The sequence below is a fragment of the Ranitomeya imitator genome, chromosome 4 (genome assembly GCF_032444005.1).
Source record: "Ranitomeya imitator isolate aRanImi1 chromosome 4, aRanImi1.pri, whole genome shotgun sequence".
Taxonomy (NCBI): domain Eukaryota; kingdom Metazoa; phylum Chordata; class Amphibia; order Anura; family Dendrobatidae; genus Ranitomeya; species Ranitomeya imitator.
Window position 1 is genome coordinate 505,447,987 of NC_091285.1, and position 25,879 is coordinate 505,473,865.

The 25,879-nt window shown below is 42.8% G+C and overlaps 1 protein-coding gene across 1 annotated transcript in view; it reads right to left on the reverse strand.

Moving 5' to 3' along the window:
• Window positions 1-2,387: 2,387 nt before the first annotated feature.
• CEP152 (centrosomal protein 152) overlaps window positions 2,388-25,879 on the reverse strand; it is an 83,630-nt gene continuing 60,138 nt past the window's right edge. The window contains exons 20-28 of the mRNA XM_069766034.1: window positions 23,690-23,821; window positions 22,911-23,528; window positions 22,764-22,818; window positions 14,103-14,279; window positions 10,739-10,829; window positions 9,789-9,892; window positions 8,847-9,003; window positions 5,602-5,705; window positions 2,388-3,569 (exon numbers count right to left, since the gene is read on the reverse strand). Of these exons, the coding sequence (XP_069622135.1) occupies window positions 2,725-3,569; window positions 5,602-5,705; window positions 8,847-9,003; window positions 9,789-9,892; window positions 10,739-10,829; window positions 14,103-14,279; window positions 22,764-22,818; window positions 22,911-23,528; window positions 23,690-23,821 (2,283 nt within the window). The 3' untranslated portion in view covers window positions 2,388-2,724. The remainder of the gene's footprint in view (window positions 3,570-5,601; window positions 5,706-8,846; window positions 9,004-9,788; window positions 9,893-10,738; window positions 10,830-14,102; window positions 14,280-22,763; window positions 22,819-22,910; window positions 23,529-23,689; window positions 23,822-25,879) is intronic.

The window sequence follows — 25,879 nt, forward strand, 5'->3', positions numbered from 1 at the left end:
AAGTTGAGTGAAGAAGTATTGTAACTTACCCTTGATAGAAGAAAAAAAAAATGTATGCATTCATATAAGCTGATGCTCAGAGTGGAATGTTGGAAGGATTGACGACACCTCAGTTTACACTACGCACACAAGCTCCAAAGAGGCAGATTTCAGCAAAAGAGGTCACTCCAATATCATATTTAGAACAATTAAGCATGTTAATAACATCATAAAAACCTATATTCATCCACTGCCATTACCTTGTTTGACCCAGACTACTCCCTATCACAAAGGAGGAACAATATATAGCCCTATTCTACATGAATTCCTAACATGTGAAGACATTAAATGAAAACATTGCAATCCAGACTATAAATTGACAGAGTACTACCCCTATGGGTATGTTGCCACCATAGAGAAAGTCTGCACAACAAAATCGGGCTCGTGGGCCCCATGCATCCCGCGGAGGTATGTTGTGCGGTCCACGGAGAATCGGTTCTAATCCTCCTGTATTGAGATGTATACACGAATACGGTTGAGCACTTCGGCGCAGGGCACCACTCACCAGCTCCACCCTGACGTGAACCAGCAGCGTGATGATGTGCTGTGACCTCATCACACTGCTGTCGGCGCCGCAGTGCAGAGGTGCAAGGATGCGGCAGGAGACCGTAAACGTTGCAGGAGAAGCCAAAAGGTTAAATATACTCTTATAGGAGGGATTGGTGTTATTTTTGCTACGAGTGCTCCCTTATGCAGCAAAGGGAGGGAGGGAATTATGAAGGGGCACTGTATACAGAGGGGCAATGTGGGAGACATTTTGGAGAGGGTTAATGTGTAGGAGACATTACAGATAGAAGGGGGGACATACCAGAGAGGGGCAGCGTGTGGGAGACATTATGGACAGGTGCAGCATGCAGGGACATTACAGAGGGGCAACGTGTGGGTGACATTATGGACAAATGCAGCATGCAGGGACATTACAGAGAGGGGCAGCGTGTGGGTGACATTATGGACAGGTGCAGCATGCAGGGATATTACAGAGAGGGGCAGCGTGTGGGTGACATTATGGACAAATGCAGCATGCAGGGACATTACAGAGAGGGGCAGCGTGTGGGTGACATTATGGACAGGTGCAGCATGCAGGGATATTACAGAGAGGGGCAGCGTGTGGGTGACATTATGGACAGGTGCAGCATGCAGGGACATTACAGAGAGGGGCAGCGTGTGGGTGACATTATGGACAGGTGCAGCATGCAGGGACATTACAGAGAGGGGCAGCGTGTGGGTGACATTATGGACAGGTGCAGCATGCAGGGACATTACAGAGAGGGGCAGCGTGTGGGTGACATTATGGACAGGTGCAGCATGCAGGGACGTTACAAAGAGGGGCAGCGTGTGGGTGACATTATGGACAGGTGCAGCATACAGGGACATTACAGAGAGGGGCAGCGTGTGAGTGACATTATGGACAGGTGCAGCATGCAGGGACATTACAGAGAGGGGCAGTGTGTGGGTGACATTATGGACAGGTGCAGCCTGCAGGGACATTACAGAGAGGGGCAGCATGGGGGGAATATTATGGAAAGAGTGTGTGGCGGACATTACAGAGAGGGGCAGCGTGTGGGTGACATTATGGACAGGTGCAGCATGCAGGGAGATTACAATGTGAACACATGCAAGCTGCAAGCTGTATCATATGGATGATGGGCACACATGAATTGGCCAGTTTATGCGCTAAGAATCTTCATTTTATCTATAACTAAGTTTTATGAAAAAACATTTTTTGAAAAATTTATGAAAAAATATTTTTGAGAAGTATGATTCATATCGGACATTGGTCTGTGTTTTCACATGGCCTAGATTCATGTACATGTGCTGCTGTGTTCTTTTATAGCTATATGATACAGCTTGCATGTGTTCACATTGGGAATATATATATCTTCTCCAGACATACCTAGGACAGATATAAGGTGTTTGGAATTAAGATTAATGAATGGGATTGTCCAACACAGTGCCTTATTAAACAACTTGGGGAGCTAACAGGAGCGAAAAAAAAAAAAAAAAAAAAAGAAGCTCAGTGCTGAACCAATGACGTTCCTCTGGCATCAACATCTAGGAAGGGCGTCATGTGATCATTGCAGACAATCGCCAACTGCTGATCGGCTGCAGTGTATACTTTTCACTCAAGAAGCCTTCATGTGGTGCCGACGCTGGTTGTTGATCACAGGAAACCAGTGGAGGATGCAGTTCTGTAAACGAAGTAGTGGCATGGATCCAGTAGGCGACTTCTAATTTTTTTCCTTACCTCCCTCAACCCATTAACAATGGGATTCGTTAGTAGTGGGCAACTTCTTTAAAAGTCCACGCTTGTAGATACAACTCATCAAAAAGCTCTTCATGTCAGCATTTTTGAACAACTGGGTAGGTTTATTCATAAATACATTCTAATAACACCAAAATTCCCAGCATACCGTATATCATATGTATGTTAAAAAAAGCAGGCTAAATAATAAAATGATCTTTATTTAAATAACATAATTATGCAAAACCAGGCACAAATATAAAAATAAGTCTTTTGACAAACAAACACACATATACAAAAATAAAGTATAAAAAAGGCACAAAACTATAGAGGAGCCAAAAAATAAATAAGTCAATTCATTCTGTAGTAACAATGTACACGGCTAAAGAAACGGACAAGAAGGAAAAGCCTTCTGAGCATTTTTCCTGATAAATTAAAACTGTTTAAGTAAGCAAAGGACTATCAAAGCCGCTGTCTTGCTTGGGGGATACAAAATCCAGCAATAATTTCCGTGAAAGAAGCTGGCTGCCTCGACCTACATCAGAGTATGGCTTAGATTCAACAGCTGCAGAGGGGTGACCCTCGGCTTTACTAGGATGCTGTGTACCAGGAGTCTGATCTCTCTTCTTTGCAATGTGTGCCGAGTGATTCTGACCTTCGTATCTGCTGCCAAAGCCATCATGACTTGCCTCCACGAAGGGAAATAAACCTGCTGCTGAAAAATTCCCAGGAATGTTCAGATTTTGAGACAAAGCCTTTAAATGGGTTACAGAGCTTTGTGTAGTCTGTGTTAAAAAAGGTCCTTTAATGTTCATACAGGTCCAGTCATTGCTTCCATTCTCATCCCGCACTGGAGTTTCATGGAGTTCAAACCTTTGTTTATCTGGTCTAGACTTCATATTTCCGTGATCTTGAAGCCCATGGAGAACAGACGGTTCACTCTGTTTATGAAATGTCACCTGGAGAGAATCTGCATTAACATTTGGACCATTGAAAGTGAGACAGTCATCCAAAGGTGTGCTCATAGACCGTGCTATATGCCCTGCAGCTTTATGCTCAATATTGTCCTTTCCACATTGCTTTGAGTCATCAAGTCTAATGGTGGTGGGATCTTCTGTATTAGTGAATCTTCCCCCGTCCCCCTTCTCTTTTGCATGCCTCCTGATGAGCTCGTTCAGGGTCTTCTGTTCTGCGTTTCCACCACTTGATCTGTTACTTGGGAAGCTTACAACATTCCTCATTGGTTCACTTGCTTCAGAGTCACTTTCATCTTGGCTCACGGCAAATCCTAATTAAAGATCGAAAAGATATATAAAAGATACAGTGTTTAAGCCCTTGCACTGTAATCTGCCATGTCAAGACTGGTAGTGGTTTGTCAAATGATGTATACAGAAAGAACGGCGACTGCGGAATTAGAGGGCTCGGGTACAGAAAAGTGCATTACGACTGTTCGTGTGAGGCTACTGTAAACTTAATATTTCTAATAAGTGAAGTCAAATAAAACTGCACAAGTCTAAAAGCAGAAGGAACTTGCTGGATAGTCCTCCATATTTCCCAGGAGAGAATATACTAACATTTTCTCCACTTTGTTAGGTTATGTTCCCACGGTCAGTAAACGCTGCGGGTTGGACGCTGCGTACATCCGCAGCGGCCAGATGTTACAGCATAGTGGATGGGATTTCAAGAAATGCCATGTCCACTATGCATGCACAGACTTCCCTGTGGAGAAGGACATGCAGCATGTCTTTCCAGACTGCAGCATGTGTATCTATCTTGCGGTTCCACTCAGTCTCTGCAAGATAAATATCAACAGTCCAATATATTGGGCACGGTGATTCCGCATGGTTCAATTAACACCTGCGGAATCACCTGCATTCAAAAGCCGGCAGCACTTTGGACGGAGCGGACATGTGCTGCGTCCAAAGCGCTGCCTAATACTGCCGGGGGGACGTAGACTCAGGGGTACCAGTATGTTAATGTCAGGAGTAAATAATTTTGCAACACAGGACTTAATATCTGTGCACACACATGTACTGGCTCTAAAAGCCTTAAACCTGTCATGTCCCAAAACTCTATTAACCTGCATGAGGTTTATTTGCAGGTCAATAGGGTTCTAAAGCTGTGTAGCCGCCACACTGTAAGCCCAGCTTCTGGGAGGAAATTAATTTTATTCCTCTGGCTTTCAGTCATTGAGGCGATGTTTCAGTCGATGCTCAGTACATAGTGAGTAGCTGCTGTATCCACGCCCCGCCACTGACGGACAGCCGGCTCTTTGTTGATGCATTGCTGAGCCTGCTGTCAGTCACTATGTATCGAGCAATTTGGTATACAAGATAGCTTGAATATTGGTTCAAAACAAGTACTTTTTTTTATCCTTGTGCCTTCTACAATTCCTCAAAGATTTTAAGCTCTTGTGAGGAGGGCCGTCACTTTTATTTTATTGAACTGTTGATCAGTTTGTCACCATGTAATGTCTGATCTCCATTTTACATACATCTTCTGAACTGGAAAAGGCTGCAGAACATGTTTGCTTTATAGAAATACAGAGTAGAAGTCATCCCAAAACCTGGCCTACCTTCAATGATCACCAGCTCCTAACACAAAGGGCAGGCTTGTGCCCTTTATCTTTGCGCCTGTCAATTATCTATCAAGCTCGTTAGCAATTTCGAGTGATTAATCTGACATACAGGGCTATGTGCCGAACTGAATTGAACATGGTTTACTTGTTTGCTTCTTTAAATCAAGTAGGTGTATGAATGATGGTAAATATTTGCGACATACTAACTTTTACATATTCTATAACACGTTTTACTGTATTTAATGCTAAATTTCGACATCTGTGATATACAGTCCATGTACAGACAATGATGTACGGACTTGCCGCTGGTTTCACAATTCAAACTTCTCAGCCTTATATATGTCAAGGACGCTGCTGAGTTTAGGTTGTGAGGCCCAGTGCACCTTCGCAACTTGGTTATCATCCATCTTTGCCTGTTTTTGCTTAATTGACAGCTCTGACTACCACAAAGAAAGCCCGGAATAGATGATAAATATAACAAGGAGTTGCTCGACCAAGCCAATGATTTACCGAGTGTCTGTGTTTGGTTCGATCCGTCATTCTGTGCTGACAAACTTGAACTACACCTATTTTCTAAGTTTGAAATCCAAAGTGTTGTAAATGTTGCCAAACCAAATTATTTTAGGCGCAAACAAATAATATCAGGAAAAAAAAAAAAAAAAAATTGACAAGAGAGGCAGGGCTCAGACCTAAGTAACAGATGCAAACATAATAAATGTGTCCCCAAAGTTTAGATACATACCTACATGAAAGTTTCTACTTTTCGTTTTTTGGGACACTGGGGTCTCCAACACTTTTGCCATAGTTGCAAGTTTGCTTGCAGCATTCATTATTTTCTTTTCGGCTCTAACAAATCAAAGACCATTAGTAGAATAATGAGATGTAAAACAGTTATTATCCACATATGTGTATTTATACTGTACATTAGTCAAATTAAATTTCACAGAGATCATCAATGAAACCGGTTGTTTCACAGTTTTGCACTACAGTGGCTTGCAAAAGTATTCACTCCCTTGGATTTTTCCCTATTTTTTTATATTACAACTTGTGTTTAAATATTTTTGCAATCAGATTTGTGTGTGATGCATCAGTACTAAATAGTCTAAAGTTCATGAAGTGAAGTGAGAAAAATATAGAAATAAATTGAATTTATGAAATACCTAAAAATTGACATGTGCATATGTATTCAGCCCTTTTTCAATGAAGCCCATAAAAATTTCTGGTGCATGCAATTACCTTCATAAGTCGCACGTGTAGTGAAAGGAAGTCCCCCTGTGTCACATGGTCTGTCAGTGTATACACTTTACCTTTTCTGAAAGGCCACAGAGGCTGCAACACTATTAAGCAAGAGGCACCACTAACCAAACAACACCATGAAGAGCAAGGAGATCTCCAAACAAGTCAGGGTTGGGTTATAAAAAAGTATCCCAATCTCTGATGATCCCCCAGAGCACCAATAAATTCATCATCATCAAATGGAAAGAACGTGGTACCACAACTAATCTGCCAAGAGAGGGGCCGGCCACCAAAACCCTCAGCCCGGGCAAGGAGAGCATTAATCAGAGAGGCAGCACAGAAACCAAAGGTAGCCCTGAAGGAGCTGGAGAGTTCCCAAGCAGAGACTGGAGTATCTGTCCCTGCACTGACATTCTACAATGGCAATGCAGTCTAAGCAGCGAGCACTAGACTGTGAAGCTGTGGTGGAAGAAGGCTACTGTCAGATACATCCAGACTTCCCTTAGGGCTCTTTCACATGTCCTGATAATTCCGGTACCGAAAAAACAGTACCAGATATATCTGTGTCCATGTGTTTAATACGTGTGGCATACGTTTTACAATTACATCAGTATCACAAATACCAGAGGGGCCCCTGAACTGCAATGACCTCAGCACCAGGAAAAAACATCTCACAGTGCAGCTCTCAGCTCAGCGAGTTCACAATTAGAACTGTGGTGAAGTCACTGAGCTGAGCGCTGCAGCGTGAGACGTTTTCCTCACTCTACTAGCAGTGATTTTTCATTGAGGTCCCCGCAGTTCAGGGACTCGGCTGGGAACGCAGCCTCAGTGACCTGCGGTAACCTTGAGGTCACCGCTGGTCACTGATGCTGCGCTCACAGCAATTCATTCTTCCAGTTGTTCTCAGCCTGGACAGTCGCATCTTGGCACCGTCCAGGTTGAAAACTATTTTTCGCAGACATGGATTACGGCGTGGGACAGAACGACGAACAGGTGAGGGATATTGTTGCTTTTTATTTTTGTTTTATTACAGGAGATGAGGACTTCAAAGGAATGGGCGTTAGGGGAGTATAACGGTTTTTTATTTTTAAATAAAAAAGTTAAAGTCTGTTTTGTTTTTATTTCAAATACAGGACTTTATTCCTGCTGTGTGCTTATTTACAATATAACTATAGGATTAGCAATCAATAGGCGTCTTATAGATGCCTCTCCATTACTAACTCGTGGGCTTCATGTCAACTGACACTACAAAGGTGACATCAACCCCACAAATATGAACCCCTCTTGCCACTACCACAGGTCAAGTGGGAAGAACCGGGCAAAGAGCCAAAATTGGAGCAAATGCGCCTTTTCTAAGTCGGCTGCGGGCTGCTATTTTTAGCTGGAGGGAGTCAATATCCATGGCCCCTTACCAGTCTGAAAATAGCAGTCTCCAGCTATTTGCTTTAGCTTGGCTGGTTGTCAAAAATGGGGGGGGGGGAGGGAGCCCATGCTGGGTTTTTTTTGTTATTACTTTTTAAAATAATTTTTAAAAAACAGGGTGGGGACCCTTCTATTCTTGATAACCAGCCTTGCTAAAGCTGACAGCTGAGGGTTGCTGCTCTCAGGTGTCAGTTTCGCCTGGCTGGTGATAAAAAATACAGGGGAACCCACGTCAATGCTTTTTTTTCATTTATTAATAGCGCAGGCTGACGAATACTGAAACCAGCTGCCACCCGTTCGTGCTGTCATCAGTTGAATACAACGGTCCCCTGCTCGTGCTGATTGCTGCAAGTGTGCGGACGTTTTGCGGCCTGTGCTGCAGCTAAAAAACGGGCAAGTCAGCATGTTTTGCCAACGGACACATGGTCCGTGGAAACACACTAACATGAACAGACCCATTCAGTTTAATGAGTCTACATGTGTAAGTCTCTGTGGCACGTGTGAGAACTGTCACTACACGTACTGGAATCACAGACCTGTGAAAGAGGCCTTAGAGAAGATAGACATGGTTAATTACCAAGTATACCATCTCCATTTCTGTGTACACAGCACTGAACCAGCGCTCCTCTGGACTCAGCAACTATGTGATCACTGGGTGTAGGGAGAGAACAGGGCAAGTAATACAGACAGCTCTGCTTTGCGGGCAGGAGGCTGAAATCTCATCAGCAAAAACAAAAAGAAGAATAAAAATATATGGATGTTAAAATCACTCCCTCCCCACAAAGGTGTTTTAAGACCTTATGGGGAATAGAAGTAAAATAAACAAAAAAAAAAATAGCAAAAATAAATTTAAAACTAAAGAATGAAGACAGAAACAGCTGAAATCGCTGAGAAAAGGAATTGGAAAAATTGAATTAAATCGAGAAAGGGAAAAATAGACACTTTTTTTTTACATTTTCCCTTGATAAGATAAAAAGAAAAAGGACTGTAAAAAGCTCGTCAGGAAGGGGGAAATAAGTCTTGGTCCTGAACTGGTCAATGCTGGTTATAAATGTGCCAAAACTGTACTCATTTACGAAACAATCTAAGGGTGGTCATAGGGAAGAATTAATTTGTCTATGCTCCAATATCCCACAAAATTCTCCGATAAAAATCGCAGGGACACCTTGAAAAACATAAAATAAACAGCGCCAACTTTAAGAAGCACTTGTTATATTCCCACATAAAAAAAAGAGATTGCCTTTTGTCTGAATGTACAAATCCAATGACATATTTCAGAGCCTAGAATTGGCCAGTAGAACATTTTATAAGCTGCTGATTTACACTCACCCCATATTCTTTCCATCATCCTTTAGTAATTGTTGCATACAGGTCAAGTAATATTTGCGCATTTTCCTAGCCGTTTCTTGCCGTTCTCTTAGAACTTCATTTTTCAACATTTCAGCAGCTCTTCCCTTACTATCATGTATATAACGAAGCATGTCATCTGTTTAATCAATAGGGAAGAAAACTCTAGTGCATGGTCGCAGTAATGCTGGTGTAATGTCCATTAACAAGACGAATAGTAATCATTGTGCCTACAACTCCTAGAATCCTCAGTACGTCTGGGGAAAATGTACTCTATTTTTAAGTGATAACTAAATATAAAAAGGAAACTTACCATTTACAATGACTATTGACAAGCGAGCGTGCTTGCCGGTGCTCGATCGAGTACTGAGTAGTGCTCAGTAACGCATGGAGCTTGAGTCCCTCATTTTAATCGGAGTCACACAGCACTGAACCTGAGGAAAAATCTCTCTCCTTCCTTCGCTGCACTAATATTAGCAATTACCCCCAATTAGAAATGTACTACAGTTCTACTGATTCGCTATATCGCTTACCCTATGTACAGGGCATTACAGTAGCTTAGGTATCCATAGTTACGACCACTCATAGTGACAGTCAGCTGTTAGTGGTCGTAACCATGGACACCTAAGCAACTGCAATGATAACAGATCTCAGTTTACTCTCAGCAACCCCTCAGCCTTTCTATCCATAGCATCTCGGAGACACGAGTCTTCAAAAGGAAATTGAGGTCTTCTTTGCCACTTTGGCAATAGAAATGTCATTTTTTGGGGATCTCTTCCCAAACCTTGACTTCCTCTGGATCAAAGGGGAGACTAGCTTTGAAATCTCTGGGAATGAGATGCCTCTTTTCTGCATCTTCCCTTTCTTCCATAATCATGGCCTTTATATGTTTGTTGATTTGATGAATTTGAGTTGTCAACTTACTTTTTATTTTGTCCACAGCTTTGATATACTGAGCACGCATCTCGTCTAGAGCATTTCCTCTACAAAGGGAGCAGCCCTTCTCTGAACCCTCGTCTTGTTGGTTACTGCAATAAAGAAAGTTAACGAATAAAATGTTAAGTAATGGCTTTACTATCCAAACAGCCTAGATGCCATCTCCTTACTACCCTGCATCTGGTCACAAAATTAAGACCCCATGCACGAATCCAAGGCTGTCTGAACCCATGATCTAATGTGAATGGGGAGACTCCCAAATCTCACCCAACAAATAATGTTGGGGAAGATGAAGATCTGTCATATCCGATTTCGGACTGTTGATCTTTTTGTTCTCTAGGAGATAAGACATAAGAGATGTCTGGCAGTGGCTCTCAAAAGCATCTAGACGCACCTGGCAATTTGAGCGCTTCTATGTAAGGCCGGGGTCACACTTGTGAGTGGAGTGCGAGAAACTTGCACGAGTCTCTTGCCTCAGTACCCGGCACTGCCACCGGCACTCGGGACCAGAGCGCTCAGCTGCATAGAAACACATGCAGCCGCACACTCCGGTCCGAGTGCTGGCGGCAGTGCCGGGTATTGAGGCAAGAGACTCGTGCAAGTTTCTCGCACTCCACTCACAAGTGTGACACCGGCCTAAGGGAGAGTTTTGGGGGAGATAGGTGCCAGCCGAACAATTGGCTGAAGCACTGTATGGCAGACAGCCATCTACAGTGTATGGGAGGGCTTTAGATGAGGCAAGTAGTACTGATAAAAGAGGTTTTTGAGTCCAGGTTCTGTAAAAAAGCATGGGATTCACCATAGAACCTAACAAAGTGTAGCAATTCTAAGTTAGAGTTAAAATGCTAAATGTCTGCTGATAGACATGGGCATCAGAAATAAAATATTAAAAAAACAAACAAAAACAAAACAAAAAAAAAAACTACCTAGATCCTCACCTTTGTGACGTGCGGTTACTGTTCACTTCTTCAAGAGTTTTATGAAGTTCAGCATTTTCTTGCCTTAGATTTTGGGTAACAATTTCATTGCCTGGAATTAAACTATAACTGGTCAGGAATTACTTATACAGCGCCATCCTGAAACAGAATATGGTAACACTCACAGACATCATTTTATAAATTCTATTATTATGATATCCATCATTAACGAGAACCCATCATGTCCCCCGTGCCCTCCAACCCAGCAGCATTAGTATATGTATTTCCTGCCTAACCAGCCCTGTATAATGTTAGTCACTTAAATCCATGTTTAAAAATGTATCTATAACCTCAGCTTTTTAAAAAGAATTATGCCTTTGACTCGTCAATGTGGCGTTAGTTTCCCCAGATTAGTCGGCTCTCTCCACATGTTATCACGCCCTTAAAGGCGATTTGCAAGAGTCGGCATCATCACCGGCTCCCTGCAAATCTCACGTATGTGTGCGGCTCTATTCAACAGCGTCATTGCGGCTCTGAAGTCGAGAGTATGCTTCCTGGCTTCAAAGGCGCACTACGCATGAGCGAAAATGCAGAAGATGTACGTGAGCCATTTCTGACAGATCCTTTACTAAAGAGCAGAGCATGGTGGAAGTGGAGATGACACATCTATAGCTATATCTAAGGAGGAGATACAAACATCATAGTTTACCGCTTGGACCCTCCTCTATTAACTAAAGTAGGTATCCCCAGAAAGAGCCGCTACCGGACTGGAGGATTCCATGTAGCCTCGTATTACAGTATACACATTTGAATGGGTGGATCCACGGTGTAGGGACGCAACACCATACAGTCTCCATACAAGATGAAGTCAACAAACCCTGAGGGGCAGTTAGCAAATGCTGTATTAGCGGGGGGTGAGGAATCTCGCGTGCTAGTCATAATATATGCTCAATAAAGAACCCATCTCAAGCTGTCGCTACAGGTAAGGCATCATGTACCAAATATATGTGTTCTGCCATTTTATAATGTGGAACTACTTGGGAAAATGAGAAGACCTTTTATCTTACCCTACATTTCACTCTAGAAGTACTGAAAAGAAGGGCTCCGAAAGGAAGAGCACATAGTCCAAAGTATTTCACCAAATGGACTGCACATTAACCCTTTAATGACCATGACAATTTTGTTTTTAATCCTCCCCTTCTTCCAGGAGGCATAGTGTTTATCCTTTTGTCGACATAGACGTATGATGGTTTGTCCTCTACAGCCTGTGATGGGGCTTCACAGGAGGACCAACATGGCAGTTACGTGGCCTCTATCAGGCCCCCCCCCCGGCTCCCATAGTAACCCATTGTTTCCCCACAAGCACATCATATGTGGCCAACAGGTGCCAGTGTATACACACCCCGGCCATGAAGTAATTTAAAGGGGTATTCCCATCTCCAAAATCCTATCGCAATATGTAGTAGGTGTAATAATATTAGAAGATACCTCCAATTAGAAATGTAGTTAGTTCTTTTTATTCACTATGTCGCTTTCCTCATGTGCACACATTGCAGGACCTTAGGTATCCATGGTTACTAATAAAGCGACAGCTAGCTAGTTTCTAGTGGTCCTAAGCATGGATGCTGCAGGTCCTGCAATGCCTTCACATGAGGAAAGCGATATAGTGAATAAAAAAACTATACTACATTTCTAATTGGAGGAATTCGCTAATATTATTATTATTATTGTTAATATTATTACACCTACTACATATTTGAGTAGGTTCTTGGAGATGGGAATACCCCTTTAAATGCTGCTGTCATTTAGCAGCATTTAAATGGTTAAACTGCAGCGATCGGAGCTGGTCGCTGCACTTACAGGCAGAGGATGGCTACCTAACACAGCCGGCATATGCCTGGTAAGAAGCAGGCTCCGCTTCTGAGCCCACTTCATACCTTGCCTCGCAGCCTATTGCGAAAATGCACATCATAGGTTGTTAGGCAGTGAAAAAGAAAAAAAAAAAAAGCACAGCTCTAAATCTCGATCCCATCTCTGCCTCTCGCTCATGTTGTTCCCTCTCTTTAGGAGTGAGCTTACAATGCTGTGCACGCCTCTACGGAAATGCATTACCACCATCTTCAGGATCTGTGGAATACTGGCTCTGAGTAAGAAGCATGCGTGAGCTTTATTGGGCCATGTTGTCACTTAGTAAGAATGGCATTAAAATACCTTTCAGAGTCACTTCCCTGTGGAAGACAGAGGTCATTACAGTTTATCTAGGCAAATCTACTAATATTTCAGTTCTTCATCATTTTTATTGTTAAATAATCTACATATTGGTCATTCACATCAATTCTTGGACACAGTTTTGTAACTAGTATTCACCAGGACTGAGATCTGCAGAACTCAGCGCTAGCTAAGGCCGGGACTACGTGGTGACTTTGGCCACATGACCTGCGTCAAGGCCAAAGATTGCTCTATGCCACTGCAGTACCGCAGCGTAATGCAGGAGAATGCACTGTGACCGGCATGTACCGTGACGGTAAGTAGCAAAAAGCCAGAAACAGTTGGATTTTTTAGAAGTTGCTCATCAAGGTTGCTGTATCTTGCGTGTTGAGATACAGCCCCATTCACCTGCAGTTAGCTATGATGATGTAGTGGTATACAGTGATCTTTCGCTGCTGGATAGGTGTTGTGGCCAAAGTGGCCACATAGCCTCAACCCAACGCTGGCACCTCTACAGAAGAGGTGGAAAAGGATTCAGGTTACCTATCGATGTTATGATTGATTGTTTGTTATTTATCAACAGCATAGAATATAGAAAATAAAATTGCCATATCACAGATGATGCGACATTTAAGAGAAAAACACAATTTTTAAAAGTCAGGGAACCAAGCCGTATGAGAGACTAGTCAGGTGGGCAGGGAAAAGTTGCCAGGGTCCCACCTACCACCCTGGAGTGACAGGTCTCTCCATATACATGCACGCAAGGAGCAATAGGATAGCACTAGGTGTCAGTAGGGAGAAGGAGCCGAGGAGCCACCTGTCCTACTATTTTCACCCTTCAACTTGGTCCCCAGCAGCTTTTAAGCCAGTATCTGATACATGCTGACCCTGGATCAGTCCGCAAGTATCCGCTTCCAGGTTCCCTTTAACATTACTGATCTAATCAGATCACAGAGAACAAAATGAAAAGGATGCAAATGTAGCAAATTCTGAGAAGGGGAAAGAATTAGGTCTGAGTAGAACAGTACCTTGTACTTGCAGTACTACATGATGTGAATCACGGGATCTTCAGGGGTTAAAATACTCATGCCCCACAACTTTGGCATTTTTGGCTGCCACAGAGACGCTGGAGGCTAAGAAATGAGGCCTAAGTGCGATTTCAGGAACTATTACTCACTTTTGAACTGCTCTGCTTTCAATTTCTGGTCTTTCACGGCTTGTTGGAGATGGCGACACGCTTTATCCAGTTTGCTTCGTAGTTCTTGACAGTCTTTCTTGTATTTCTCAAGGTGCTGCAAGCAGTTTTCACAGCAGCAGAATGCTGAATTATCAGTTTTCCGTTTCAACTGTTCACCTACAGGAAGAAAATACAAAGCAACGATTTGGAGGTTATTATTAACTTTCACAAAGACGTCTACATGCAAAGCATCGAGCCGATACACTTATGTTTTATTTATGTGTAATACAAGACAGATCACACGCTCCTCAAAGCGGAAAGGATCCTGACTATCTGCCATTGTCAGAGGCATTTCCTGCTCAAACATTCAAGTACACACAATTTTGGCAAGAATGGGATAAACAATACACCGTCGTAAAAGAATAAAAAAAGCTTGGAGATGAAGCCTTTGTGAATGTGAATTATCTTTACATTATAGGTAATTAAAATGGGTACAAAAAACAATCAATACATCACTGCTAGACGTAAGGGCACAACATAATTAGGCCACACGCACAGCACAGTCTGTTAGGTTCCATATGGAAGGAGTCAGCTTCCTTAGAAGTAATGCTTTCAGGAAAAAAACCTCTAAATCCAAAACTTTGTACAGCATGCCATGACTTACTGTCTAGAAGATTTGTATATTGTCGTACAGAAAAAACTCCAAATGAAACCAAGCACACAGAACTAGTGCTGCCCCTATTACTGCCGAATACACGGAGCCCTCTGTCCTATTCTTGGCTGGGAGGCAGGAGGAGCACATTCGGCCTCAATAGCGAAGACAAAAATTGTCGACCGAAACATTCATACTTAATAGTAACATAGTTAGTAAGGCCGAAAAAAGACATTTGTCCATCCAGTTCAGCCTATATTCCATCATAATAAATCCCCAGATCTACGTCCTTCTACAGAACCTAATTGTATGATACAATATTGTTCTGCTCCAGGAAGACATCCAGGCCTCTCTTGAACCCCTCGACTGAGTTCACCATCACCACCTCCTCAGGCAAGCAATTCCAGATTCACCTCTGCGAATGCTCATCCTGCTGTCCAGGAGAAAAAAAACAAAACAAACAACTAAAGGGTCCCTTGTTCTCGGCAACAGTCATCCCAGAAATTAAAATCCATAATTCTACAGGATCTATATTACCAAAGCAGGAAAAGAAAGGGAATTATCACATACTCAAAACCTAGCAACAGTCACAGATAAATCCACTAAACACCTTCTCCAATAATAACCACCAACAACCTCCAGCCATGCAGCATAAGCTGGCTCTGACAAGGAGTGGTAGCCAGGACCCGGATTATATAGGAGATGGGAGTGGCTAACAGTGCACAGCTGAGAGCCTTAAGGCAGGAAAGCTTCCAGGAGCTCTCAATTGAGCAGGTTAACTCCTGCACTGCTAAAATAAATTTACACCATTTAAAAGGAAGGTGAAGTGCTTCTAATCACTTCTAACGACTTCTCTAGTCCTCTCACAGTTCTCAACCTCAAACACACAAAGACGGTAACACCCTTGACCTGGTCTTTGTCCGCCTCTGTTCAATCTCCTACCTAGATAACTCACCACTTCCCCTCTCTGACCACAACATTCTCTCTTTTAGGCCGGGATCTCGTATGGTAATACCCGGCATTGCCACCGTCATTCAGGAGCGGAGCGTCGGCCGCATAGCAATACATGCAGCCGCACGCTCCGCTCCTGAGTGATGGCGGCAATGCCAGGTATTACCATGCAAGACTCGGACGTATTTCTCACATGTGTGATCCCGGCCTTACATTCACAATTCCTCGTCCACCCCAGCACACTCCTACCTGCCACACATTCAGAGATCTCGATGCTATTAACCCTCATACATTTTCAGACTCCCTACACTCATCATTGTCCCCAATCTCCTCTTTTTCTTGTCCTGATCTGGCTGCACGCCACTACAACGACGCTCTTAGAAGCACCCTTGACCAAGTAGCTCCCCTCACTCTCAGAACCTCTAAACACAAAGTAAAACAGCCCTGGCTCACATCGCAAACCCGATTTCTCCAGCAATGCTCTAGGTGTGCTGAACGCTTATGGAGGAAAACTCGCACACCAGAAGACTTCATAGACTTCAAATATATTAAGAATCTATAATTCTGCCCTTCACCTCGCCAAACAGACCTACTTCACCACCCTGATCTCCTCACTATCCAACAACCCCAAGAAACTTTTTGACACATTTCAGTCCCTCCTCAGGCCAAAAGCACAAGCCCCTATCACAGACATTTGTGCTGATGACCTGGCCTCCCACTTTAGAGAAAATAGATAATATCCATCAGGAAATCCGCTCCCAGCCACCAAGTGCAGTGACTCTCATCCCTCCCTGGATTTCCCCAGGCTCACTCTCCACATTCGATCCCATCACAGAAGAAGTCTCCAAGCTCCTCTCTTCTTCTCGTCTGACTACATGCACTACTGGCCCCATTCCCTCTCATCTCCTCCAGTCTCTCTCTCCAGTCTTCACAACTCACCTAACTACAATCTTAAATCTCTCCTCTGGCATTTTCCCCTCCTCCTTCAAACACTATCATTACTCCATTACTAAAGAAACCAGCCCTCGACCGACCCTGCACAAACAACTACAGACCAGTCTCCAATCTCCCATTCATCTCTAAACTCTTGGAGTTGATCTACTCCCGCCTTACCCATTACCTCTCCACTCATTCCCTCCTAGACCCTTCACAGTCCGGTTTCCGCCCCCTACATTCGACAGAAACTGCACTCATCAAGGTGACCAAAGACCTTCTGACATCAAAATGTAACGGTGACCACTCTCTGCTCATTCTTCTCAACCTTTCTGCAGCTTTCCACACTGTTGACCACCCTCTCCTACTCACTAGGCTCCTGTCACTAGGCATTAAGGATACTGATCTCTCCTGGTTCTCTTCCTATCTTTCTAACCGCTCCTTCAGTGTTCTGTTCGCTGGCTCCACTTCATCTCCTCTTTCTCTCACTGTTGGGGTACTTCAGGGCTCAGTCCTTGGCCCCCTTCTCTTCTCCCTCTACACGGCCCCAAATGGACAGATTATCATCAGATTTGGCTTTCAGTACCATCTGTATGCCGATGACACATAACTATACAAGTCATTTTCCCTGACCTTAACCCCGCTGTACTACAGAACGCCAGTGACTGACTGTCCGCAGTCTCCAACATCATGTCTGCTCTCTATCTGAAACTCAACCTCTCCAAAACTGAACTTCTTCTGCTCCCGCCATCTACTAACCTAAATCTGACATTTCCCTCTCCGTGGGTGGCACCATAATAACACCCTGGGTGTTAAGTTTGACACCAATCTCTCCTTCACGTCCCATATACAATCTCTTGCCCACTCTTGCCACTTACACCTAAAGAACATCTCTTAAATCTGCCCTTTTCTCACCATGGAAACAAAAACCCTCACTGTCGCCTTGATCCACTCCCGCGTGTACTACTGCAATGTTCTATTAATTGGCCTCCCCCTTACTCGACTTTCCCCTCTCCAGTCTATCCTTAATGCAGCAGCCAGGGTTGTCCATCTAGCTAATCAGTATTCAGACGTGTCCGCTCTTCGCCAGTCATTACACTAGCTGCCCATTCATTATAGGATCCAATTCAAAGTACCTGCTCTCACCCACAAAGCTCTCAACAGTACGGCACCCTCTTACATCTCCTCCCTCATTTCGGTCTATCGACCTTACCGACCACCGCGCTCTGCAAACGACTTTGGACTAACCTCTGTACTAATCAATACCTCCCACTCCCGACTCAAAGACTTCTCTCGTGCTGCGCCAATCCTCTGGAATGCTCTACCCCAAGATATTAGGACCATCCACAATTTGCATAGTTTTAGGCACTCACTCAAAACACATCTGTTCAGAGTGGCCTATAACGTTCACTAATCAAAGTCTTTTATATTAGCTTTATAAGTGTTTTTCATAAAAGCAATAACACAGTGTTATATCATATATAGTGGTTTCTGAAAGTATAGTAATCTGGGTAGAACTGGATAGAAAGGAATTTGACAGAATCAATAATTTACGATTTTGTTTTTCCCAACTTAAATATTTTCTGTCTTAGGTGGTTGTAATAAAAACTTGTGACTGGGCATCTCAGAGCGATCATCCCTCTGATTTGATCAAAAGTGGCAAACGTGTGAAACCTTTTGAAATGCGGAAACCTTTCCAAATATGGTAGGTTTCCACATCATGGGGTACATCAAAAGCAAAAGAAATGTTAAAAGATGCTGTAACATTTTTACAGGATGAAAAGGGTGAAATGGTAAAAAAAATGATGTTGAGCAGGCCGAACTTTTAAATTCCTTTTTTGTATCTGTGTTCTCTAAGGCTACGTTCACATTTGCTTTGTTGTGTGTTGCGTCGGCGACGCAACTCACAACGCATGCAAAAACGCATTGTTTTGTGACGCATGCATCCATTTTTGGCTTGATTTTGGACTAAAAAAAATGCAACTTGCTGCGTCCTCTGCACCCTGACGCTTGCGCCAAAAATGCCGCATGCGTCACAAAACGCAAGACAACGCATGTCCATGCGCCCCCATGTTAAATATAGGGGCGCATGACGCATGCGTCGCCGCGGCTGCGCCCGACGCAACGCTAATGTGAACGTAGCCTAAGAACGCAAATGTAACCAACTGATCTTCACTGTACTAGTGAAGGAATAGAATAATCCACACCATCTATAAATAGAGATGGTGATGGAACACTTAACTAATTTAAATGAATAAAAATTGTTAGGATTGCCACTTCCAATAGGTGGCAGTAGAGTTCTAGTACTCTTCCTCTCTGAAGAGATAATTTGCATAGTATCCTAGGATGTAATTCATCTGGACCAGGAAACTTTAACAGTTCTAGTATGTACTAAGAGAAGCAGAGTCTTGATCACGTGAAGTAATTCTCTCCCTCTATTCCTCCTTGGTCAGACCTCATCTGGAAAACTGTATCCAGTTCTGGGCACCACATTTCAGGGTGGATAAAAATCAATGTTTTTAAAAATAAAAAATCGGATTTTTTTTATTTAAATCGGATTTTTTTCAATAAACTGCTTTTTGAGGAAAATATTTTACCATCCAAAGGTTCTTCCATCATGAGATAAAGCTGAGTTGTTTAACTCAGTAGAATAAAGGCTGTATATGTGTAACATTCACAATGCCATGCTCTTCCAGAGGTTTCTGTAGGGGCAGTTTCTCTCCTATATTATCACAGACGCTCGCTTTACTTACGCAGTTCTCAAAACTGAATTTGACTCCGCAGAGGTCCCAGCCTCTTCTTCACGGTAAAAATGTTACAACATGAACAGAGTTGAGAAAAAGACCTTAATCCTATTGTTCTACAAACCTATGAATACAGAATCAACCCCTTCAGTGCCAAGTCCAAGAAGTTAGACAATATGTTTCTGATTGTTTGGAGTGGAATAGATCTGCACAACACAAGAAGAATGTGAATCTAAGTGTGAGGAGGAAGGGCAAGCAGACAAGAAAATGAAGGTGAAACTTTGAGCACAATACTGCAGCATAGCCACAGACAGACAAGTCTGGATCTGTTTGTGTGTACGATCTGAGGTTTATTACATTCTTTCCTTATAATGGCAGCAGGCCGTAAAAGAGACCCAGTTTGGGAATATTTTAATGAAGCTCCTTCGCCTATCGGTAAGGCAGGCAAGCGTGCAAAATGCAAACGATGCAACAAAGAGATGCAAGGCCTGGTGGCGCGAATGAGGCAACATCATGAGAAGTGCGGTGATGAAGATGACCAAAGAAACGCTTCTGAACAGGCAGGATCTTCAGGTTGGTAAACATTTTTATTGAATCCTATTTCTAAAGACTGAACTGTCATGTGTGAGAAAAAATTATATTTCTTATTATTACTGCATGTTACTGTCATTTGGTACAGTTATGAAGAAAAACAAATATTCTTTTTGGGGCAGGGGCAGTGATGTGTTGTGTACAATAAGCAGAAATTGTATAAACAATAAAATAACAGCATTGACTTTTTTTGTTTAGGGGAATTCATGGATTCTGGAAACTATCCACCTCCAAGATCACCATCATCCTGTTCTACAGTTTCAGAGTTATCCATCCAGAATAGTGCTTCATTAGCAGCAGCATCATCATCAGACACCCACAGCCACATATCACCATCACCCAAAAGGAAGAAAAAACCTTTACCTCCTGGAACCACCATAGATAGGTTTGTGATAAGAACTAGCAGATTAGAAAAAGAGTTGATTGATGAAAAAATTGCCCAGTTTATTTATGCAGCGAACTCTTCTTTCCGTCTGACTGAACCCACATTTCATTAATATGGTTCAGTCACTGAGACCAGGATACAGTCCACCCAGCAGAGCTGATGTTGCAGGGAAACTGCTGGATCAAGTGTATGACAGAGAAATGGAGCAATGTGCAACAGCTCTGGAGGGTAAAATTGTTAACCTAAGTATTGATGGGTGGAGTAATGTCCACAATGATCCTATTGTATGTGCTTGTATAACAACAGAAGAAGGTAAAGTCTTCCTTGCACAAACAACTGATACGTCAGGAAATGCACACACAGCAGAATACTTACAAGAAGTGGCAGTAAAAGCTATAACGACATGTGAACAAAAATTCAAATGTCTAGTACGCAGTTTGGTCACTGACAATGCTGCAAACGTATCCAAGATGAGAAGAGATTTAGAAGAGCAGGGAGGGAATACAAAGCTGCTAATAACATATGGTTGCAGTGCTCATTTGCTGCACCTCTTAGCCAAAGACTTAAGTGTTCCAGAAATAAAGGCTAATGTTGTTGAAATTGCTAAATACTTCCGTAATAATCATTTTGCTGCAGCAGCTCTGAAAAGGATGGGTGGAACCAAGCTAACGCTCCCACAAGATGTTAGATGGAACTCTGTGGTGGACTGTTTTGAGCAGTATATCAAAAACTGGCCTATTCTGATGACACTTTGTGAAGAAAATCGAGATAAAATAGATGGCACTGTCACGGCCAAAATCCTCAACATTGGGCTTAAGAGAAATGTTGAACATATGCTGAGCTTCCTGAAACCCATCTCTCAAGCTTTAAACAAAATACAGAAAAATAGCTGTTTTATTGCGGATGCTGTTGAAATTTGGAAGGAACTGAGTGAACACTTAAAAACAGAACTACACATGGACAGAATTAAATTACAAGCAGTAAACAAACGAATGGGACAAGCACTAACTCCAGCTAATTTTTTGGCAAATATTGTCAATATCCAATATCAGGGTCAAAACCTAAGAGCTGAGGAAGAGGAGTTAGCTATGACATGGGTATCCAGCAATCATCCATCTTTAATGCCAACTATAATAAACTTCAGAGCTAAGGGGGAACCATTCAAGAAATATATGTTTGCTGAAGATATTTTAAGGAAGGTCACACCAGTAAACTGGTGGAAGTCACTTAAGCGCTTGGATTTAGAGACTGTTCAAGTAATGATTTCACTTTTAACAGCAGTAGCTTCTTCTGCAGGCGTTGAAAGAATATTCTCTTCCTTTGGACTCATTCATTCTAAATTGAGAAATCGGTTGGGACCCAATAAAGCAGGAAAGCTTGTTTTTCTTTTCCAGATTATGAATAGGAACAAAGAAGAAGATGATGATGATGAAGATGACGACAAGTGAACTACAGAGGACAGCAGGGACAGTAGTATTTAAGTTTTTCATGTGTCGGCTGGGCTGACAGTCTAAGTTTCTTATAATATATATATATTTTGTTTAGCCAAATTAGTTAACAAACATGGATGTTTGTTTAAGCAAATAACTTATGCTGTAATGTTGTTATTGTTTCAGTTGAATAAATCTATTTAAATTGTTATTAAGGTCAGGATTATTTTTCTCCTTCCTAAGTACAACAGAACAGTGGTGTCCAAATATGAATGATTAACCCATTAAACTGGGGAGAAAAAAGTAATAAAAAAAGTGATTCTAAAAATCTTCATCTACTTGCATGTTAAAGTAGCAAGAACTAGTTTAGGTAGAAACTTTGATTTAAATCACTGATTTAAATCAAGCCTTACTGACTAGTGATTTAAATCGTGATTTAAATCGTGATTTAAATCAGTTAGATTTAAATCAAATCCACCGTGCCACATTTTAAAAAAGACAATTGAAAAACTGAAGCAAGTTCAGAGAAGAGCGACCAAGATGATGAGCGGACTGCAAACTATGTCCTATGAGGAACGGGTAAAGGAGCTTCAAATGTTTAGCTTGCAAAAAAGAAGGCTAAGAGGAGACTTAATAGCGGTCTACAAATATCTGAAGGGATGTCACAGTGTACAGAGATCATCCTGATTCTCATTTGCACATGGAAACACGAGAAGCAGTGAAAAGGGAGAAGATACAGATTAGATATTAGGAAAAACTTTTTGACAGTGAAGGTGACCAATGAGTGGAACTGGCTGCCATGATGTCAAGCTGTGACGGTCTTCGGTAAGGAAGGGGGCCTCAACCTGTCCCTGGTACCCCAACGATCCCTGTCCCGGGAGTACTCTTGAAGATAGAGAGGACTGAGTCTCTGACTTGGAGATCCCTTACAACGCTAACATTCTATGATTTAAAAAAAAAAAATAATAATAATACCATTTGACTGCTTCTCTGAAAGGTGGTGGTTCTTTGCAAAATTCTCATCAAGGTTCTGAAAAACATCAAGAATAAGCTTCGTCTTTATGCTGACTAACCAACTGTATATTCATCATTTACAGATTGAAATAACATACAAATAATTACCTGCTTCCACTCAGATTTTGCATTGGAAATAACCTGGTAAGCAATCCCCATGACAGACTTCTGTAAGCAAGATCGAAGCTTATCTAAAAACTGGGCATCTAAATTGCTTGATGTTTTGGAGAAACGCTCTGGAACACGTTTTTCAACCAGATTGTCATGAATGTCGGACATAAGCAGCTCGATTTCACATAAAATTTCTTCATTGTAATCTTGGATTTTCCGCGTTTCTTCACAAGTCCGTTGCTTGAGTTGCTGGTTAAATATTTCCGTCAATTCTGCCTCTTTCTGAGAAACCAGTTCATTTCTTTGCTTTTCAAAATCAGCTTTTGCTGTGGAAAGAACTTCGATGACCTTAGTCCTGTGTTCATTCAAAAATGTGCGGTAATCCTTTTCATTTTGTGCCCGAATCTGCTGAATCTCCTCCTGTCGCTCTTTGTTCCACAGCGTACGCGCCTCCCCGAGTTCTACTTTCATTCGTGCCTCACACTCATCATTCTTTCGCTCCAACTCCCTTTTCATGGAGGACACCTGCTCCAACTCTTTTTCTTTCTTGCTGCAGTCACATTTTCCAGTTTCTAACCTCCAATTTGCTTTAGCTGCAGCAACAGCATCGGATATCTACAAGGCAAATATTGATACGTTTTACAGATAATTGATGGCCAAAGGCATCTGGAAGGGGGGGGGATTAGGTGCTGTTTGGCCAGATCCCTCTCAATATAACCCTTTAAAAACAAAAGTCATACGATTAATAAAGGAGATCGTAAATGCCCTTTACTTACCTGCTTTTTCACGTTAACATCATGAAGTCTCTCCCATTTTTCTCTCTCAAGCCTCAAGTTTGCTTTGTATTCTGATAAACTTGTAAGCTCTTCTAACCACCTTTTGTGAGCTTTTGTTAACGACGCTTCCACCTGTCAAAGCAAAAACAACCCAATAAGAATTGTAGTAAAAAGATTGCTTTTTGGTAGTGTCAACAAACTCCTTAAAAAGGAGTATAACGTCCACAAGAACTGCTGACAGGTCGTTTTGGGACAAGTGCCTTAATTTTCATGTACACCTCTACGATTTGTGGAGTGAGAAAAATGTTACTGATCCTGAGAACAAAGGAGAAACCCCAAACCACCCGCTGTGCAGGGGAACAGCCAAGGTGGCCGGAGAATGATGGTATAGGGTGATGAAATAAATAACAGTGAATGAGCTGCAGCAACGATCAGCACTGAGGTCACATCACTGTCATAAATCGGTGTTGGGCACGCCATTAAAAAGGTGTCCATGAAAACAGGATTTTGTGTTACTCCCCATAAAATCTGTTTCTCAGAGCCTTCATTTGGGGACACAGGAAACCATGGGTATATGCTGCTGCCACTAAGAGGCTGACACCATGCAGAAAAAAACTGAACTCCTCCCCAGCAGTGTACAGCCCACAACTGGCACCAAGTTATTCAGTTATTGAGAAAGCAGTAGGAGAAGCAACATGTAAAAGTAGAACACACAAACCAAACTGTTAACCATGGGAGGGTGCTGTGTTCGTGTCCCCCAATAAAGGCTCCGAGAAATAGATTTTACGGTGAGTAACCTAAAATCCTGTTTTCTCTATTGCTTCAATGGGGGACAGAGGAAACCATGTGAATGGAAGTCCAGGTCGCCGCTTTACAAAGCTGTAGGGCGGATGCCCAATGACGAACTACTCAGGAGGCTCCCACCGTTCAGGTAGATTGGGCCTTAATCCCAGGGGGAGGCATTCTGTTCTGAATCGGTACAGCACCAAGATTGCTGTTCGGATCCAGTGAGCAATCACAGCCTTAGAAGCCAGAAAGATTCTACGCACACACTCGGGAATAACAAAAAGAGAATCTGTCCTCCGGAAGGGGGAGTTCCTAGCTAGGTAAATGCAAATAGCCCTAACCAGGTCGGAGTAGGAGATGGGCAAATGGAGGGGAGGACAATGTCCTCATTGAGATGAAAGGCAGCGACAAGCTTTGTGAAGACTCTGGGAGCGGTTGTGAGACCATAGGGCAGGAAAACAAAAGTAGGCACAGGTTGCAAAACCACCTTATCCTGGTGGAGAACCAGGAAGGGCGAGTGACAAGAAAGAGCGCCTGATGGAAACGATGGCCACGATAAGACCACTTTCCATGAAAGAAAAGTTAGCGAGACTTAGCGTAGCGATTCGAAGGGGGAACTCCTAAGGGCCCCCAGAACTAGGCTGAGATTGCAAATATCCACTGGTGTTCGGTACAGAAGGGCTGCATGAGCCATTCCCAGAAGAAAAGTTCTGATTTGAGAACGAGAGGCAAGACTCCTTTGGAAAAGAATCTATAGTGCAGAAATATAGCCTTTGAAAGAACAGAGGGCTAGGCCTGCATCAATCCCTGCTGAAGGAAGAAAAAATAAACAGAAGGGAGAAAACTATTAGGTGTGGCGTGATTAGCTTTACACCAACGTAAGAAAGCTTTCCAAGTCCAGTAATAAACTGGAGACGAGGCCGGCTTCCAGGCCAGGATCATGGTCTGAATCACCAACCCTGAGAACCCAGACGCTCTTACAACCACGGACTCAACAGCCACGACGTCAAATTGAGTGACAGAATTCTGGTGGAAGATTGGACCCTGCGAAAGCAGATCGTGTCTGCTGGGAGCCTCCAAGGGGCGTCTGCAAGCAGATTGACGACCTCTGCATACAAGTCCCTCCTGGGCCAATCTGGTGTTATCAGGATAACTGGTACCCCTACTGCCTTGATTTTCAACACTCTGGGCAGTAGGGGAAGAGCATGAAACAGATTGGTCACAGTTCGCTCTGCCCTGATTATCGTCGGCCCCCACCGCGAGGGGATGGATGGGCCTGGAAACGAACTGCAAGACCTTTCTGTTCAACCGGAACGCCATGAGATCTACTGTAGGCAAATCTGACGGAAGAAGTCCTGATGCAGGGACCATTCTCCTGCCGCGATACCCTCGCAAGAGAAAGTC